Source organism: Phyllostomus hastatus, unplaced genomic scaffold (assembly GCF_019186645.2).
Source record: "Phyllostomus hastatus isolate PE091 unplaced genomic scaffold, TTU_PhHast_1.1 phas_contig_210, whole genome shotgun sequence".
In the NCBI taxonomy this organism is placed as follows: domain Eukaryota; kingdom Metazoa; phylum Chordata; class Mammalia; order Chiroptera; family Phyllostomidae; genus Phyllostomus; species Phyllostomus hastatus.
In genome coordinates this window covers 19,211,385-19,231,778 of record NW_025333737.1, presented here as the reverse complement: position 1 = coordinate 19,231,778, position 20,394 = coordinate 19,211,385, and the positions used below count along the sequence as shown (strand labels likewise).

At 39.4% G+C, this 20,394-nt stretch overlaps 1 protein-coding gene across 12 annotated transcripts in view; it reads left to right on the top strand.

Moving 5' to 3' along the window:
- SYNRG (synergin gamma) overlaps window positions 1-20,394 on the top strand; it is a 74,067-nt gene that overhangs the window by 37,975 nt on the left and 15,698 nt on the right. For 8 of the 12 annotated variants that reach the window (XR_006785361.1, XM_045836265.1, XM_045836259.1 and 5 more), the window contains 7 exons: window positions 77-195; window positions 385-447; window positions 4,283-5,230; window positions 15,171-15,764; window positions 16,884-17,047; window positions 18,066-18,119; window positions 18,630-18,726. Coding sequence is in view for 11 of the 12 variants with exons in the window: in XM_045836265.1 (XP_045692221.1) it covers window positions 77-195; window positions 385-447; window positions 4,283-5,230; window positions 15,171-15,764; window positions 16,884-17,047; window positions 18,066-18,119; window positions 18,630-18,726 (2,039 nt within the window). In the remaining variant the exon portion in view is untranslated. The remainder of the gene's footprint in view (window positions 1-76; window positions 196-384; window positions 448-4,282; window positions 5,231-15,170; window positions 15,765-16,883; window positions 17,048-18,065; window positions 18,120-18,629; window positions 18,727-20,394) is intronic. The other 4 variants (XM_045836267.1, XM_045836268.1, XM_045836261.1 and 1 more) reach the window with 2 other exon arrangements.

Sequence of the window (20,394 nt, the reverse complement as noted above, 5' to 3'; positions counted from 1 at the left end):
TTTAATTCTAAGCTCCTACTTGATAAGGAAAGGATTCGGTGTTTTCGTCATTAAGAAATATTTTTTCCCCTTTCAGTGCCCCTTCTTTGTTGATGCCACTTTCTGGAACTAAAGCATCAGCTTCAATGGATAAATATGCTGTGTTCAAAGGAATTGCAACTGACAAGCCCTCTGAAAATACTGTTACATTTGGAGGTAAAAGCAGTTGGTGAATTCATAAACCTGTGAATGTAAATCTTTGTTGTTAGTGGGGACCTTCTATGGTAAATGTACAATGCTTATATCACATGCTAAGTATGTTCGGCTAACCCTGTCTGCCTTACTTTCTTGAGTTGTGATTTCAAGGTTCCTAACCTTACTTGAGCTTCTGTGCTTTCATCATAGAGCCTGGCGATAAATATAGTGCTTTCAGGGAACTTGAACAGACAGCAGAGAGTAAATCTTCAGGTAAGTTTTTGATTCCTTAAACGAATAAATTATTTCAATTTCTGATAAAAGAGATCTTTGAAGATTCTTTCAGTAATATTGAAAGTGCCTTTATTTTACTGTGTGTGGGTTTTTTTGTTGTTGGGTTTTTTTTTTCTGTGTCTCTGGAAATTACAAGGAGGTGACACGTGGTTCAGTTATTGCAAATTATTTTCTAAAATTTAGGTCAAACCCCAGAGCAATTTGATTTCCTCTAAAGATAGTGTTCCCTTTCACCAGAAGCCCTCAGCCACATTAGACTCCTGTATCAGATGGAGGGCTGTGACTACTTCCAGTTACTCTAATGTCCCTAAGACTTCAGCTGCTGGCAGTGCAGCGATCTGTGGACTGTACAGAAGGCAGCAACCAGTCTTTTACTTTTCAAGATTTCCAGAATTGGTTATAATTTAATAAGGTGAAGTAAAAGGGTTTTCTGTGCATATTTGGCTTCCACCTCTGATAGAAGGGCTCAAATAGAGTGGAAAGGTATGTAGAATGACAATGTGAGAGCCGTATCTTTAAAGCCTAAAAGTTATGCTTGTTGTTAAATACTACTGTAAACCTGATGTGTAGGGTTTATAGATAATCCATACGCCACATTATGTTCTTCAAAGCTTAACTGCAAATGCTATGAAATTTGTATACTCTAATGAGGATTTCTTCCTGGGAACAGTACCACGTTCTGCCTCTGTGTACTCTGCTCAAATTTGGAATATCCTTCAACAACCAATTGTTCTCACCTTTCTGCCTAGGGGATTAGGGTGAGAGTGGGAGGGGTGGGAAGAAAACATAGGAAAGGTAAGTATATGTGAAAGTTAAAGTAGAAAGTGTACTACTTAAATATCTCTAAAAAGGGAGACTTACCTCTTCTGGATACTCAGTCCCTTACAGTTCTTATATTCTAAGAAATGTTTCCTAGTGTTTCACTCAAGCCTTTAGAATGTAATAACTGTTTCTTCCTCCATGCCTATATTAGGTACTAGGAGTACAAAGATAAACCCGAGGAACTTTTGCCTTGTTAATTTGTCATTTAGCAATGCTTTCATCAACTCTTGGGCCAAGGCAAGTTTGGAGTAAAGAGCATGATTTAATATCAGAGTTCTTTGTGTAGTATGTTATTAATGCTCATATGATATGTATGTTATTCCTGGGAAAGACAGAAGTGCCACCAAAATGTAAGCAGCACCTTATTCCTGCTTTATGGTACTTTGTTAACAGAATCCCAGATTGGTGTTGCCATTTTTGTGTGCTTGCTTTCATTCCTATCTTAACTTTAACTCTATGGCCTTCCAAGCAGAAATGCCAAATTTGTTTATTTTAGGAGAACATATTTTATTCTACTTGCATTAAAAATACACTGGCCCAGGCTGGTAGCTCAGTTGTTTGGAACATCATCCCGATATACCAAGGTTGTAGGTTCAACCCTAGGTCAGGGCACATTAAATCATCAACCAATGAATGCATAAATAAGTAGAACAACAAGTGAGTGTTTCTCTGTCTCTCTAAAATCAATAAATACAAAATTTAAAAAACAAATACATTAGCCTGACAAAATACCTCAGTGACTTAGATTTTATGAAGAATCTTATGGTATTGTATTTAGAGCTTCGAGTTTATTAGGTTACAAAACAAGTTTAATAATATTTCCTTTTTTCTACCCTCCAGTTTAAACCATAAATTAGGTTGATGAGGAAAATGTTTTATATAGATAAGTGAGAATTACTGAAGTTTTAGCAAAAAGTGATCTCTTTTGAAATGTTTTTAGGGCCTAAAAAGTAGCAATTTGAGAGGCAAACTTAGGAGGATTCAGAAGTTAACTGAAAAGCTACCCATGAAGTAATATGCTTAGTGGACCTGCTGATTTGCAAGCTTCAAATAACTGTAACTAAATTGTTTGCCCCCAAGTCCCCTTTGTATTTGAACTTGTAAACCTACCCATTTTCATTCTTTTTAACCCTTTCACCCAGCTTACATTTCCAATGGAAAACTTTACAATTCATCAGTAAGTTTAGTTTGCTGTGGTGATTTCTTTTTAAAAATAATAAGGCAAAACTTGTCAATTTCACAGATATTTCAAAGCAACACATCAAAAATCTTGGCTGTGACAAAAATTGGTTGCTTGTTACCTTTTCATTTACAGAAATAATATAAATATCAGTGATATATTTGCCTAAAATACTAGGGTAATTTTTTTTAAGTTTTACATCTGCTTCTCCTGTCAGTTTGTGAAATTGACTATAGTTTTATTTGTGGTACATCTTATGAACATAAAATGAGGAATTCTGAAAGCTTTTCCTTTCTTTCTAAAGTTTCCCTCATGATATTAAATGGATTTCTCTGTGCTGATGAGTTTTGCTGGTGAGTTGGTTACATTTCTCAGATTAGGAAAAGAAACCAGCTTCCATTATTTTCCATGCTTTTCCACTTGATATATAGATGTGTATATCACTTTACATGCACGATCCACTAAAGCCTATATTGTTTCAGTGACAATTTTACGAATTGGATTTTGGCTTTAAATACATTTTTATAGTTTATATACTTCTATATCTCATTTTTAGGGATAAATAGAATTTAAAAAGTGGATGAGGACATTAAAGCTTTTATTTTAATTTATAACTCTTTAGAAATGGCACTCATATTTTTGAATGAGTGATATTGGTATAACAATATTTATATTTGGTTTATCTCTGGTTTTCATTACCTGGTATTACCTAGTAGATTTTATGGAAGACCTTTAGATACCATTGGAAAACTAAGATCATTTGCATCCCAGTCTCATACCTGTGAGTGATAACATTACTATGATAATAAAGAATAGAAAACCTAATAAGAATCACGGCTCCAGATTTTTATCAGTATCCTAACTGAGTCTATTTAAATATTTATGAGAACTACTTTAATACCTGTTTTCTCTAAAAAAATTTAATAAAAAATTCTGACATAATCCCATCCTCAGAGTAGCACAGTATAAGCTAAAGTTTAAATCATATTCTTTGAAAGTTTTAATAAATAATAGAGTTGGTGTGTATTGAGATCCCTTTAAATTTTAATAAAGAAGTGCTCAGTGAGGTGGCTGATTTCAAAAAAACCCCAAGTTCTCACAGATTTTTTTGTGAGCTTAACTTTCTGTGTTGGAGAATATAGGCAGAAGCTGCTTCACAGTGTGGCCTTGGCCGGAATGCTTTACAAATAAGTAGATACCTTTTCAAAGGTTTTCATCAAAGCTCCCTTTAAATTAATTCCTCCATATACTTGAGCAAGACAACTAGTATCTAACTACATGCTCAACATGCCAAATTAAACAAAGGGTTGTACATCCTTAATATTAGATGCAGGGTTTTTCATATTTTCATAATATTTCATTGGTACCTGTGATGTGTTTTTCCTGATTGATCACCATGTAACACATTTTATCTTTAAAGGGTCACTCTTTTAGTATGACTCTTCAACACCAACTTTTTATTCTGTTTTGCGCCTTTGGTGGGCAGCCACAGTGAGAAAAGTCCTGCAAGCAGTGCTTTTGGCCAACTGAAGGGTCCAGCACCGGGAGACTTATCGCCACACCAAAGGGAGCGAATGAAAATGACACTGTTAGGTGCTCTCGGTTTGGTTTTTATTTTCATATCACTAGCCTTCAGTGTGGAGACAAATATGTAGCTTGTAAAGGGTATTTGGTAGGGTTTAAACTGTAGCTAAATTATGTCAAGTCGGTAAGGGAAACGTCTGTGGAAGTATGCTTGTCATTTACTGTGCTGTGCATCACGTTGTTTTCAGCTCAGCATTCTGAGTTATTTGACTCTGTTTTTTCTTTCAGGAGAAAACTTCGCAGAATTCAGAGCTGCAGGGACTGATGATGGTTTCACCGATTTTAAAACTGCCGACAGTATATCACCACTAGAGCCACCAACAAAAGACAAAACTTTCCCAGCCACCTTCCCCTCAGGAGCTATACAGCAGAAACCACAAGCACAAATGAAAACTCCTCTGAACTTAGCAGATTTAGATATGTTTTCATCAGTTAATTGCAGCAGTGAGAAACTGTTGTCTTTTTCACCTGCATTTAGTGCATCAAAATCTGTTTCTACACGAGCACAGTCAATAGGATCGGCTGCAGCCACGCCAGCGTTGGCAGCAACTAAATCTTCTAGTTTGGCTGATGATTTTGGAGAATTCAACCTTTTTGGGGAATATTCTAGTCCAGCATCTGTTGGGGAGCAGGATGACTTTGCAGATTTTATTGCTTTCAGTAATAGCTCCGTTTCATCTGAGCAAAAGGCAGAAGACAAATATGATGCCCTTAAAGAGGAAGCTAGTCCTGTTGCTCTAACCAGCAGCTCAAGCAACATAGTGAAGAGTGGACAAAACTCAGCTGCTGCGTCCACCAAATACGATGTCTTCAAACAGCTTTCTCTGGAAGGATCTGGGCTAGGCACTGAAGAACTGAAAGATAACACTCCTTCAGGAAAAAGTGATGATGATTTTGCCGATTTCCACTCCAGTAAATTTTCTTCCATGAACTCAGACAAATCCCTGGGAGAGAAAGCAGTGGCTTTCAGGCACACCAAAGAAGACTCTGCTTCAGTGAAGTCCTTGGATCTCCCTTCCATTGGTGGCAGTAGTGTTGGCAAGGAGGACTCTGAAGATGCACTCTCTGTGCAGTTTGACATGAAACTGGCTGATGTGGGAGGAGATCTTAAACATGTCATGTCTGATAGCTCTTTGGATTTACCAACAGTTAGTGGCCAGCATCCTCCTGCTGCAGGTGAGGAATTGGTGAGATTGCTCTGGTGATGATGACGTAGATTTCAAAGATGGTTCTGCGGGTGTTAATTCACAGACAAGTAAGGCTCTGGCTCTTAACCTTCATGAATTTCTAATAATTAACATCTTTGTTACCAGACCCCTTAAAGCAGTATTAAATTTCAGTCTGTGGATACTTGGATGTATGGATACCACGAATACTATGGAACTTATATTTAAATAGCCAAAATATTCTTATTTTTGAAATCTAACACCAACTTGATGTCAGAGGCACATAAAAATCCACTGCTAGATGAACTGTACATTGTCAGAAATTTTGATAAAGATTTTTGCAATGTCAGTAATGTTCCTCCATTTCTGTGAGTGAGGTCAGTGTTTCCCTCTCTTTTTTATTTCCCTTGGGTATATTTGACAGCTGCCAATATAGTGTTCTGTTTGGTCTACAGAAAGTGACTCTTGTTAGGTCAATAAAGTAAGAATATCTAGCCAGTTGTACTGCAGTTTGCCACGTCCCTATGAGAGAAGGAGAGGGAAAGCGCTTGTGTGTGGATTTGCCGTGCTCCAGGGTCTGGCAAAGAGGAGGGCATGCGTTGTTAGTGGACTTCAGGTAAAGTTTTCAGTGTTAACTCTATTGTTGGAAGTACTAAACTGTGACAAATCTGTAGATGGTAGAATAGAGTAACTACTCACTTTCTCATAAAATGTTGGAAACTACAAGGGAGCCCTCTTAAAATTCTGTATGGATTTTCCTGTATTGTAGCAGTTTATTCTCTAGTTTAACTTACGTCATAAAAACTAGAAACCCAAGTGTCCTAGTTTTTATTTTGTTTTGTTATTTGATACATATATATATAGAAAGATAAACCTATTTTGTGGCCTTTAATAATGAGAAATATCTCAGTATTACTGTATTAGTCTAGAAAATTTATTATGCATATGAAGGGTTTGTTGTTGCTGTTTTTTAACTAGAGAGGAGCGCATAACACACTTCCAAGTTTACAGATTCAGGCAGAAATTGTAAAGTGTTATGACTTTTGCAGGCAGAAAACAAAATTGCATCTATCCTTTGGCTATTGCAGTGTTGGATGTATCCTTAAACAGGGTGCTGAGTCAGGAGCAAGTTATCGTAGACATTGTGGTTCCCGTTGCTACCTACCGAGGTATTTCCTAGTGCAGCGGCTGTCTGCAGAGCTCCTTGTGCCCCTGACTGGCTACTTCTTTTTTTTGTACTTTTCTGCAAGTGGTTTCCTATATATTTTATTTTGCTGTTGTTCATTTCTCTTTTTTGTATGAGCTTCTTGAGCCACTGTAGTTGGTTGCAAAGTGCTCCATTTTCTGAACAATATTTGATTTTTATTTAAAAATCCCATAACAAGTAAACTAGCCTTCTGGACTCTGAAATTATTAATTAGAAGCTATTTTTCTGAAAGTGAATCTATATTCTTTCACAGTGCCAAGCTAGATGTCTTTATGGATGAGTCTAATCTGGGTTTGGATGTCTTTTCCTTTTTTTTTTTCCATTTTATTTGGGGAGGGGAAATTGGTTTTTGGATTGAGTCTGTTGTGATTGACCTGTTAAAACAATTTCCTGTGCTCATGTTCTTTTATGTATGTTTGGGACATTCCCAGCTTGGAACCTGTAATGTTCAAGCCAAGTATCTTCAGTTTGAGGATGTTCTTAAAAGCAGACTGTTTCCTCCCTTTAATCTGTAAACCTGTGGAAAGGAGCAGTATCCCCTTAGAGCGGTTGTTAAAGGGGTTGACGCCTGAGCAGTGCACTGTACTGCCATTGGGCAGAACTGCTGCATCAATGTATGGTAGAGTGAAAATGGCAGGGACTTCATGGGAATTTGGTTTTTCTTTATCCTCATGTTGACCACAGTATCTCTTGCTCTCTTAGTTTGAGGGTTAAAGTTACTTTTTAGAGAACGTAGAAGTGGGCTCATGAAGAGAGGATAAAACGTAGTAGACTACTGTCTCTGGACCTAATCCTATTTAGAAACCCTAACCTAACTCTGAAGGGGATACTGTCTCTTTAACTCTTGCTATAATTCTTTGTATGGAAGGTAGATACTGCTAATAACATTGCCTGATTTCTCTGCATATTATTACATTTAACCCTTTGAGCCCTTGCTGCATATAATTTCAAGTAGACTGCTTTTGTCCCCCCACCAAATTTAATCTCTCTGGCACGGAAGCATCTTCACGTGCCATCATTAAGGTCATTTAGTTTCCTAGGCAGCAAGAGCTTGCCTTCATCTGTGACACTCAAAGGGTTAGCAAGACTTCTGTAGCCGCCTACCTACCTACCTACCTACCTACTACCTGTAAAGTAGCTCTTCTTTGACGTTGAAAATCTTTGTATTTTAATCAGCACCTTTTTTTTTGCCTGCTTTCCTGATGTCTTTTTTTCAAGTTAGACATATTCTGTGTGAATGTGCCTTTTCGAACTTGCTTTGGTATATTCCACTGCAAATACTGATCTGCATGCTTATTCTGATGACTTCTTTTCCAGCTTTTCTGTATAACTCTTTTGTGATCTGTAAGTCCTATGTTAATAAATAATTCTTTGGCATATTTTGAAAGTGTGGGGATGTGTGTAATTTTTACTTTTTCAGGGTTAGATCAAAGAAATCCCTGGTCCATATCAAGTGTAAAGCAATAGCATCTCCTTTGGTTAGAGGCTTCCCCTCTTTGTTTTGTTTCTGCAAACACCCGTCTCCTAAGAGAAGTGCTAGTGCATTTTAGCCTTTCCCCTTATGACTCCACTGATAAAAGCTTTTAACGTGGCACTGAGTTAAAATATAACTTTAAATATTTTTAAAGTGTAAACTGTATGCTATTTTACATATTATAAAATTTACTCCTTTCTGCCAGTGAATAACCTGAGATTTTATTGGTCACTACAGATCGCAGAACCTGTCTCCAGTAGGAGTTTCGTGATGAGGAGATGGGGGAGGTGAGGGGACAGACCTAAGAGCTGAGTGTTGGGAAAGATGGACACATCTGTTAATAATTAGATGTCTGTAAATTTAATTTAAAATAAATTACAAGTGGTATTAAGATGGACTTCTGAGCGCAGTAAATGTAAGCTGAATTTAAATTGCTATCTCGGTGATGGAAAGTGTTCAGTGCCAGCACCAGGAAGTCTTCAGGGCTGAGTTCGATCTGAGTGGAAATCGGGTGCAGCATCCTCTCATTGCAGGGCGCACTCTCTTTCCACTCTAGAATGGGCCGTGCAGCCGTGCTCAGTTGTTTTTCACGTAGTCCATAAAGCAGGTTCTCAGAAGAAGAAGACTTTAAACATTTCCATTTTTAAGAAAAGAATTCTAGGAAGATCCATAAAAATTAACAAGAATAGGCCAAATTTGGGGGAAAATTTTCCGTATTAAAGTATAATAATAGCAAAAAATCTTGGGTGTGTTATTATATTCAGACCAGAAACCCAAGACCAATAAACCTTGGCAAAAGGGGGTTGTTTCTATGGCTTAAAATTTAAATTTTACATTTTTCTTACAGTATGAGGCTTTAGGTCTTTGTTCTTTTTTAAAATTTGAGGCAGAAAGGAAATTAAACCATTGAAGATGAGGATTTTAATAGCATTCCTGAGATCAGTTGTACTATCTGAAATATGCCATTTGAGAAAGAAAAAAGTTGCACATTTGGGTTTAGATTAAGAAAAGCTGGTTCTGCCATTTAAAATACGTATTCTAGGGCACAGTGCTTTAGAAAGTTGATAATACTTGGTTTCAAAAACCTTTCGTACTGCTAACTGATTTGGCCACCAGAGATTTTAGTGTAGGCTCCATCTAGAGTGATAATACTAGGTGCCCTTAATTTAGGACTTTCTGGCACCATGTATAAGACCAGTCTTGTGGAAGCTTTGACTAAGCCAGTCCCTTGTCGGTGGAATTATCTAATGCTAGATTGGTCTGTCTGGGACTGTTTTATTTTACCTACTTTCTGCAGTTACCTGAGCAGGCTGCAGAAAATGACTAAATGTAACTGCATGTAATATAATCACATCCACAGATAGAACAATTAATGTTTCCAGGGTAACATTTACTTTTGGGGGGGGAGTTTTAATAATATAATAATATAAACTTGCAATGAAGACTTAAAGAACTGTATGCTCTAGGTTTAAACAAATAAGAAAATACTGTTTTGTTTAGCCCAGTACCAAGTGAAGGAAGATACCACTAGTGCTTGACTTCATACATCAGTGCCTGAGAAATTATACAAATGTACAATATGAATATTCTGTAATCACTCTAGTGTTCACATTAAAACCCCTGCTGATTTTTAAAAGTAGCAAATGAACATGTCGAAGGTACTGGTAACATCAAAGAACCTGGGCTAAATCCTAAAATAACTGAAAGAATCAAATTATTTTATTTAAAAAAATTTTTTATACTCAACTGAGGACATTTTTCATTGCTTTTTGGAAAGGGAGGAAGGGAAACATCGATGGGAGAAAAAGAAACATCAATGCAAGAGAGAAACATTGATTGGTTGCCTCCCCTGGGTGACAGGACCAGGGATTGTACAAGCCCAGACTGGGAATCGAACCCACAACCTTCCATTTACGGGATGATGCCCCAACCAACTGAGCCACACCATCCAGGGCATATTATTTTATTTTCAAAGAGCTGCTTCTAGCTTTGTTTTTCCACCAGCTGAATACTTTTGATAAGCTGGCCTAGTATCTTTGAGAGCACAATAAGGCCATGTGCATGGGAGGGTCTCCTGCATGCCGCCCTCTCCAGTGCAGAGCCAAAGGGCCCCAACTGTAATTGCCATTTTCTGTGCTCATTTAGGGTGTTTTTGATGAATTTAAAAAAATTTTTTTAATCTTTACGGGATGGCATTCTTTTTTTTTTTTTCCATTGCTTTTAGAGAGAGAGGAAGGGTGAGAGGGAAACATTGATGTGAGAGAAACATCGATTGGTTGCCTCCTATATGGACGCAGATTGGTAATTGAACCCACAGCCCAGGTTTGTGCCCTGACCAGGAATCAAACCTGCAACCTTTCAGTTATGGGACAACGCTCCAACCAACTGAGCCACAGCAGCCAGGGCTTTTTGATGAGATTTTTAATGATGACCATGAGCAGTCTCTCTGTATGTCCTGACACCATTTCTTGGCCTTCTGGCCTCCTCTGACTTAAAATACCCACAGGATTACCACTTTTCTTTATTGAATTTGCAGCACTGACATGGAAAACTGAAGGTGCGTACAGATAGCAGGCAGAGCATGGCAGAGATGTGTGTGAGCCAGTACAGAAGAAGCATGGGGGTTGCTGTGCCAACTAGAGAACACTGGAAAGCAGTTAGACAACAGTATTTTCCTGCTTTCCTCAGCAACACCTATGAGAGTGTCGGAGACTTACAGGACCTAGTCAGACCAGGTTCTGTAATTAATAGAGAATGTAAATATGAATAGGGCCAGGGTAGAAAGAAGCTGAAATGTATAAATAGTTCATGGTTTGCTTTGGTAAATGAAATTTGGATTAAATTGGCATTGAAAATTAAAAGATACATAATTATTTTCAAAGACCCTTCCTGAGTCCATCGACCATTTTTATTGTTCTATAAAATACTAGGGAATAGTGGAATTTGCACATGTATCTCCTTTCTTTTTTCCAAACCCCTTTTTTCAAAAGCCTGTGTAACTCTTAATCACCTGGGCATATGCTTCACAGCTTTAGAAAATGTCCAGGGGAATTGGCATGGCCTCTGTGTCCTGCAGTGGCAGCTCACGTTCTTTGTTCCAAGAAATGCCTGTTTTCATGTACAGCATCGGTTCAGAGGGGCTTTTAATGGAGGTTATGGAACAGACTGATAGAGTTACTTACTAGCATAAGCGAGAAGTCCATGTTGTGATTTGAGATACAGGATGAAAAGCAGATTGTACAGTTTATTCCTTTGGCCTTTGTGATAGGACATTCCTGGGTGGAAACAAATACATGTATTAAAGCACACACTGTGGCCTATTATGTGTGCAATTGCAGTTCAACCTAGCACAGACTCTGAGTTTCCCCGTAGAATTGGAAATACAGTAGTGCCTCTCTGTTCATTTTATTGTATCCATTCTCTGTTCTCTTTCTCCTTTTTCTCTTGCAATTTTCAGAATTCAGCTATCAAACGGAAAACCCATCTGTAGCAACTTCAGTGATTACAAAATAAACTGTGGGTTATTTCATATTATTTTTCCCAGATAGAGCTTCCATCACTTATGTTGTAGGTCTTACAGAATCTGTAATATTTTTAAGCCCATAATACAGATAGATATAATCTGACTGCCTAGAAAATGTAGAACAGTTAACATGGGAAATGAGGAATTTTCTTGGTTTAACCTACCCTCAGTGAACTGATTTACCTCATTTTCTTAGAACATGGCTTACTAATATTCACCATGCTGGGAAATACTACTCTGTTTTTATATTGTTTGTAAATGCGCAGGTGTAGGAGAGATACGTACAATGCTTTCACATTCCTATGTATTAGGTTGGCCACAAAGTCGGTATGGTTTTTTCCATAAAACCAAAGACACATTTTTCATTTTCATCAATAATTTTATTGATTTGGATATTTTGAGTATGTTGGCTATATTCTGCTACTGGCTTGTACTGGGTAGAGGCCAGGGGTGCTGCTAAACATCTTCCAATGTGTAAGATAGCCCCAAAGCAAAGAATTATTTGGCCAAAATGTCATTAGTACAAGAAACTTTGCAAACCACTTTTAACATGTTTGATCAGTCACAGCACCTTCTCCATACACTGCACAAATCTTTTTTGTGTGTTTCAGTTGTATTTTTACCTTTCTTGAAATAATAAAGCATAGTATGCCGAAAATGTTGCATATCTTCTTCCAGCTTCAATATTAAAATGACTGCACAAAAATTCACCAATTTTGATAAGTATTTTTAAATGCACATTTACATGACAGCTGTCACAATACAGTCTAACAAAATTGTTTCAAATGAAGTTAAAGACAACTAAGCACTACTAGGTGAACTTCTTTTTATGTGAAGTCTTTTTTTTTTTTAAGATTGTATTTATTTATTTTAAGAGAGAAGGGAAGGAAGGGAGAAAGAGGGAGAGAAACAACAATATGTGGTTGCCTCTCCTGTGCCCCCAACTGGGGACCTGACCTGCAACCCAGGCATGTGCCCTGACTAGGAATCAAACTGGCAACCCCTTTTTTTTGTTTGTTTGTTTGTTTTTTTAATATTTTATTTATTTATTTTTAGAGAGGGAGGGGAGGGAGATAGAGAGAGAAACATCAATGTGATTGATAGAGAGAGAAACCAATGTGCGGTTGCTGAGGGTTATGGCCTGCAACCCAGGAATGTACCGTGGCTGGGAATTGAACCTGGGACACTTTGGTTCCCAGCCCACGCTCAATCCACTGAGCTACACCAGCCAGGGACAACCCCTTTTTTTATAGGCTGGCACTCAATCCACTGAACCACACCAGCCAGGGCTAAACCAACTTTTTGGCCAACCCAATATCAGTTTTATTACTTCCTTATGTGTTCAAATGAATCGCACTTCAGTAAATTTTTTTACACTATAGTAACCGATAAATAAGCAAAGTAAAATTTAAAAATCAACCTTGAGGCTTGATTTTAGTATATCCTGTATATTTACTTTTCATTATTTTTTAAAGTATAAAATATAAGATTTGTTAAAGACCAGTAGCATTAAAAAAATACTTGTCAGCTAAGGTAATTCCTTATTTCTTTTAATGCCTTTTACGTGATTACACTACAGTCATTTCTGGGGTTTTTTTTCTTTGTTGCATAGTTGAGCAAAAGGGTCTTTTTACTGCCATTACAACCTGGTTGTGATGTTTAAACTAGAGTTTAACTTTTCATTAAATTTACCTTGGTATCTAGAAAAATTGCTGCTCTTTTAGTAGATGAGATTCTGGGACCAGTTCATAATATAACTTCCCCAAAGAGCTTTCTGATAGGGTCTAATAATAAAAATATCTGTTATGTGAAACATTCTTCTGAATATACCCCTGGAAGACTAGTCTTCTGTTTAACTGCAACTGCCTGTTGGTTGAATTTCACCTCATCTGAATCAGGGTGCTTTCTGATCCCTTTTAAATAGTGGGGAAGACAAAACACTACCACCAGAGACTAAGTGTTTTGCTTAAAGTTTTTTTCATTCATTTGAAATTATACATTTCTCACCTAAACCTTTTTTCCTCCTGTTTAGTAAGCCAGATTTGAAGGGTACCATTTGTACTACAGAATTTTAGAATATACTGTTGTTTGGTGAAAGTTATTAGCTTTTCACTGGTTGGCCTTTTTGTACATCTAGGGTGTTCCAGCTTTATTATTAATTTAGTACCCTTTCCCTAACAGGGTTTAAAAAGAGAGGCTGGGCAGAGAAGTGGGGCACGCTGTTAGAAGAGCCGTGGAAGTGTCAGGAGTCCCTGAGCTCTTGTAGCAGTGCAGTGAAACGCAGAATGACCCAGTGTGGCTCGCCTGTTGACTTAGTTTTGGAAACCTGGATCACAAAACTTTTGAGCATTTTCTTTGTAAACCATGCTTGTGGTTATCAGAGAGGGAGCCTTGCATGTGGCCTCCTTTCCGCGTGTACAGCAGTGACTGAGATGACACTAAACGTGTGCTAGCCAGACCGAACGGACGGTGCTGCTGCAAAGGCAGCTTCTCCACCTGCTGCCCGTCGTGTACTGAGCTAGCCTCAGCTGGTTTTGATTTTTCTAACATGGACAAGAAAGTTTCTCTAGTAAGACCACTAAAATGATGAGTGGACATTTCATTTTTACCTTGAAATAGTTTCATTTTTACCTTGAAATAATTTCATTTTAACCCCTAAAGTGGCAACTAAATGTCAAATTGAGGCTGATGGCCACTGTGCTCTACAAATACAGCTGTTATGTATTGCTTACCAAGAGCCCTGGGTCCTTGACATCCATTATTGTTAGTTGTCACAACACAGACCTTCCACGTGCGTGGTGTTTTCATCTTACAGGTAACAAACCAAGGCTAAACAACATTAAGTAGCTTGCCTAGTGCCACGCAAGTAGTACATAGCAGGGCTGGGATTCGAACCCAGGTCTGTGTAAATCAAAAACCTACATTCTTTCTGCTGCTTTATGCTACCTCTTAAATTATTTAAACATGTTTTAAGAATGTAACATGAGTCTTTTGCCCCAGCATTTCTTTCTTTTTCTTTTCTTTAATGAGGGGCTGATACATAGTTGAAGGAGAAACAAGAGCCCAACAGGACCCAGACTTTTGACTCTGTCTTTTAGGGACTAACATAGATTAGATTGATTTTCTTTCCTCATATTCCATCACAGGAATATGATGTCCATATTGACCAAAATAACAACTAGGTAAGTAACTGCTTAATTAAAATTTCAAATTTGGCCTGGTTTGAGACAGAAACTCCTAATAATTGATTAAAAGTTAGATAACAATATTTTCATTTTAGTTTTGAGAAAGTGTCAATTTTTAATTAGCTTCTTATGTACATTTCATATGTCCATGTTTGAAAGCAACATTTTCTACCAAGATCAAGGCAAAAAAGACATGTTTTAGCCAGGAAATACTGCAAATACATTTTAAAGTTTATAAGTGAATGATTTATTAAATGACCCTATTCTCATATCAAACAATATATACACTGGCAGATGAACTTTTTTCCAGTAATTTTTATATCCAAAGAAAATGACTCTTTGTAACTAAATATAAATGACAAGTCAAGGCTAATGTGGGTTTTTAAAGATCAGATTTTACAGCTCAACTCCTTTAATTTTAGCACAAGCTCTAAATTTAGTTAACTCCAACATAGCATAAAACTAATCAAATATGCTAGACATTTTGCTTCTGCAGAGTTTAAGGCATTTTGCCTAAATCGTGAGCTTGCCTCTAATTGTGGGGTCTTATTTCCCTTTCAGATATAGAGGACTTAAAATATGCTGCTTTTGGAACCTACAGTAGCAATTTTGCAGTGAGCACACTTACGAGCTATGACTGGTCAGACAGGGATGATGCATCTCAGGGCAGAAAACTCTCTCCGTTTGTCCTCTCAGCAGGAAGCAGATCCTCCTCAGCTGCCTCAGTTCTTCAAAAGAAAGAGACTTCGTTTGGCAGTTCTGAAAACATCACCATGACATCGTTGTCCAAAGGCTCAACCTTCACCGGTGAAGATGCTCTTCCAGAGACCTCTTTCCCAGCTTTTGCCAGTTTTAAAGATGTGGTCCCTCAGACCAGTGAGCAAAGGGAAAGTGAAAGCAGGGACTGTAAAGAGCTCACAAGACAGGACCTGCCTGCCGCCGAGTGGAGCCAAGAGGCCGCGTGTCCAAGCCCAGCTTCCAGCGGCACTTCTCACGACACCCCCAAAGAATGCTCAGATGACTTTGGAGAGTTTCAAAGTGAAAAGCCCAAAATTAGCAAATTTGACTTCTTAGTGGCCAATTCACAGAGCAAAATGAAATCCAGTGAAGAAATGATCAAAAGTGAGCTGGCAACCTTTGACCTTTCTGTGCAAGGTGAGTAGCTTTCAGCATAGATTTTTACCATCCTGGTTTTTTTCCACTGAGGTGTTAGATGTTCTTTCGTAGGATGAAAAGTTGGTTCCTAGTTTAGCAGGAAATAGATTTCCCAGTGTTTGAAATCAGTCTATTACAGATAGCTATTTAAAAAATAAAAAAAGGTTTCCCTGAGACTGAACTCAAGTCAAACCAGTATTCCTCAGGTCACTGCTTTTCGGGCTAAGCACCCAGTCTGTAGTTCAGTAGCTGGTTTGGTTAGAGGTGCGCTGTGTTAAAAGTGCCAGAGAAATGGATTTGATCCACTTGTGGGCAGGCTAGCTCCTCTCTGGCTCCCTGGCTGCAGACCGTACCTACGAATCTAGAGGCCACAGTGTGGTAGCTGCAGATCTGGATCCAGCCTGCTGGCCTGTTTTATTGACCCACAAAGGTTTTTTTAATGTGTGAAGCAGTTGCCACACATAAAAATCATGAGATTTCACAGTCTGGATTTCTAGCTTTTCTTGAAAAGTAATACCTGGCAATATTAGGCCTGCATTCCCACCTCTTGACCATCAGCTGGAGCTGAGTAGCAGTGCCCCCCTCTAACCACTGGGTTACACTCTCCCCAGTGTCACAGTCTCCAGCACTTCTGATCTCCGACTGACTGACTCCAGTCATTCACTTCACTTGCCTGCTCTCCGAAGGCATTTGAGTTTGCCCCTTCTGCGCTAAGCCCCCCTTGACAGAAGGAACCATTGGTTTCCATTAGATTGAGAGAGTACATAGGAGACTGGTGCAAATCCATAACTAAGACTGGAAAGGTAACACGGTGCTGATGCACTGATATTTACAAAGCCATGCTAGTCCTCCAGACTGCAATGATTTGCTACTAGAATTATGCAAGAATGATGATAGGTCATGGAAGAGTAGTAGAGAAAAGTAAAGGCAGGGGAACCAAGCAAGAGAGTTCAATGGAAAGCATTCATCATGCCCCTTGCCTGGCATAAGGAATGAGGGTGGTGTTTCTGAATGCCTCGTGACATAAACATCTACAGAGGAGGCCCACGCTAGCAAGAGCCTCTGCCTGAACTAAGCTGAGTAATCAAAACCTTTAACTATGTCATCCACTTCTCCCAGGATCACACAAGAGGAGTTTGAGCCTTGGCGATAAAGAAATAAGCCGTAGTTCTCCTTCTCCGGCTCTGGAGCAGCCTTTCAGGGACCGTTCCAACACTCTGAGTGAGAAGCCCGCTCTGCCTGTCATCCGTGACAAGTACAAAGATCTGACAGGAGAGGTGGAGGTGAGTGGGGCAGTTTTCCACAGGGCCAGGTCAGAGACCAGCTGAGCAAAGAGGCCCTGAGGAAAAATGCCTGCAGCTTTCACATAGGACACGCAAGGAACCAGACATAGAATATGTAATTAAAGCGAGGGAATTGTGACATTGTCACTGGATGAAAATATTTCCCAGATTTGACATCCCCTGAAGGTAGTTAGTGACCTTAACACCGGAATTATTCGTGGGACTTCACAAGGGGGGATGTGTTTAAGGGAATTCTTTTTGAGCACTTGAACTTCATCATTTCAGTGAATGTGAAAACATCAAAAATGGAGGAGAAGGGGGAATGTTATGAATCTTCTGTTTATGGTTGCTATATCTTAGTCCCATGCTGTCTTCCTTGCAGAGCCAACACTTTACCATTCTCCCCCACCCCACTTGTCACACACACACACACACACACACACACACACACACACGCAGAATTATAACTGTGGAAAGCTGGTGGTTTGATAGGGGATCTTACACTAGACACCTGTGTGATGAGCACCTTTGCAGAAGTTTATGCTATCACTAGAACACATGAAGCAACACTTGCAGAGAGAAGCCAATACAAAACATTTCCCTCAGATCCACAAGTCATGTGCTTGGAAGTTACATTTACCAGTAATTTTAAATAGTCACTAGTAGGTTCATAAGATAAACTGTGCTTGAGCCCTGGCTGGTATGGCTCAGTGGATTGGGCACTGGCCTGCAAACCAAAGGGTCACCAGTTTGACTCCCAGTCAGGGCACATGCCGGGGTTGTGGGCCAGGTCCCCAGTGGGGGGCATGCAAGAGGCAACCACACATTGTATTTCTCTCCTTCTCTTTCTCCCTCCCTTCTCTCTCTCTAAAAATAAATAAAAATCTAAGGAAAAAAAGTGTACTTGAACTAGAGTGATTTTAATAAAAAGGACAGTCTTCTAGTGCTCCCTGAATTGACATAAATAGAGGACTCCAGACTTGTCCTTTTAACCCAGTTCTTTCTATAAAATTCACAGGAGAATGAGAGATATGCCTATGAATGGCAGCGATGCCTGGGGAGCGCCCTAGAAGTGAGTATGTCACTGTGCTGGTGTTCACCTCTGTGCAAGTGCTGTCTTGTGTCATTTTGCCTTCTCAGAGCATGCGAGTAGACAGAGGCAAAACCAGAGAGAGCCCGCCCTCAACGGCCTGGGCAAAGCGAAGCTCTGTGGAAGGTCGTGCATCTTGAGGGAGGCTTCTTTCACACTTGTGATAGCAGACACAGGCTCGTTTGTCGGTTGTGCCCTCATCTGTCAGTGTGTTTAAGAAATAGCAAAATGGAATCATTCGCTTTGCCTAAATCAAAATAGTATTTGAGCCAAAGCACCTCCATCTTTTCTCTCCCAAAGAAATGGAGGGTTGTTTCTTCAAGGTTAAAAAATTAAATTTTTGGATTTGTTTCAGCATACATACTGTACATACATCAGTTAGTCATGCTTTTTCACACCTCCTGGGCTTTCCCTTGGGTTTTTTACTAATAGTAAGTTGATTTGCAATGACTTTTCTTAATATGTCGGGTGATGTGATGCCATTTCTTGTAGGTCATTAAGAAAGCAAATGACACCTTAAATGGAATCAGTAGTAGTTCTGTGTGCACAGAAGTTATCCAGTCAGCTCAAGGCATGGAATATTTATTAGGTATGTTCTTTTATATTTTACTTATTCAAAATCAGGACACTTTGAAATATTTTCAGTTTCCCCTTATGTTAAGTAGCTTAATCTAGGTCTCCCAAGTTACATATGACTTTATTAAGTAGCACCTGCATTTGTAAATAAGACACTTAAGTCATAAGCAGAAACAATTATTTGACTATTTGACTTAAGGTCTCTATGGCCAAGTTTCCCAGTCCTAGTTATAACATAGTGGCAACGATGTACAATTACGTCTGTGTTACTGGTTTATCAGAGCCTGAACTAGGGGAGACATTAAAATGAAGTCATTGGCTCTCCACTCAGCGCCTTACCTTACCACGCTCTGTCAGTTTGTCTCCTGTACCCCGTAATGACATCACAGGTTCCTTAACTCCCTGGCCACCTTCAGCTATTAAACATCCCGATCCAACTGGGAACCCCGATCTCTGTCCTCCTCACCTCGGGCTCGGGCTGGAGCCACAGGCACTGGACCCTGTTCTGTTCAGATCTTTACTCAGATGTCACCTTCTAAGTGAGGTCTTCCTCGCCAACCCCTTTACCGCTGTATCTCCTCCCCCCACCCTGACACTTCCTATCCCTTTCCCTGCCTGGTTTTCTCCCTGGCCTGTCACCTTTAATATCTTATGTACAGGGTCCGGCAGAAGTAACGCCTGCTTGAGTGTGGTCGGTAGGGTAATAATATGCTGTAATAATTTATAGCTTTAATTTGAACATTTTATCTAAAATGTCATATAGTGTGCTTGAGTGTGATATTTTTCTGTTACAGAATTACATGCTTATGAGTTTGTAATAAAAGATTTTGTAATAAAAAGGGGACATTATTTGTGCTGGACCCTGTATTTTACTTATTGTTCTTGTTTATACTAGGATGAATCTCTAAGAGGGGAGGGATTTTGGCCTGTTTTGTTCACAGCTGTGTCTCCAACAGCTAGATTAATGCCTGGCACAGAGTAGTCACTGAAAAATATTTGCTGGGTGAGGGGGTAGTGAAGGGATGTGGTTCCCCCTTTGCTCCTGCAGCCTCACTGTAGTTCCTCTTTCCTACCCCGACAGGCCCAATTCTACTGCACAAACAGGAGTTTACCAGGCAATGGGCTGCCTGTCTTTCATTCTAGGAGGTCTCCTTGTATCCATGAAAGATTGTCGTAGAAGCCCCTCACTTGGTGTAGGTTGGGCAACAGTCCCTGTCCCCCTGGAAGAGGAAGAGGAAAAGCCACAGTGCTGTACACAGGGCTGATGATGCCCCCTGCAGAGACCCCCTGGAGTCCTCCAGTCCTCTCTTAGAGAGGCCAGGGACGGGGGTTCCCCGTTCAAGCCAGGTCAGGGGTTCGTCAGGTGGCTGACCTTCTAGTGTAGGGATACTTGCCACCTGTTGTCCTTGCTGGAAGAGTTCAGCCACCATCAGAAACCACAGGAAAAGAACTGTTCTGAGTCCTGTCTAGTGTATAAAAAAGATACATGAAGCCACAGAGTATAAGTTATTGGGCATTCATAGGAATGAGATATTTTTTTAAAGACTTTATTTATTTATTTTTTAGAGAGGGAAGGGGTGGGGAGAGAGAGAGAAACATCAATACATCAATATGCAGTTGCTGGGAGCCATGGCCTGCAACCCAGGCATGTACCCTGACTGGGAATCGAACCTGCGATGTG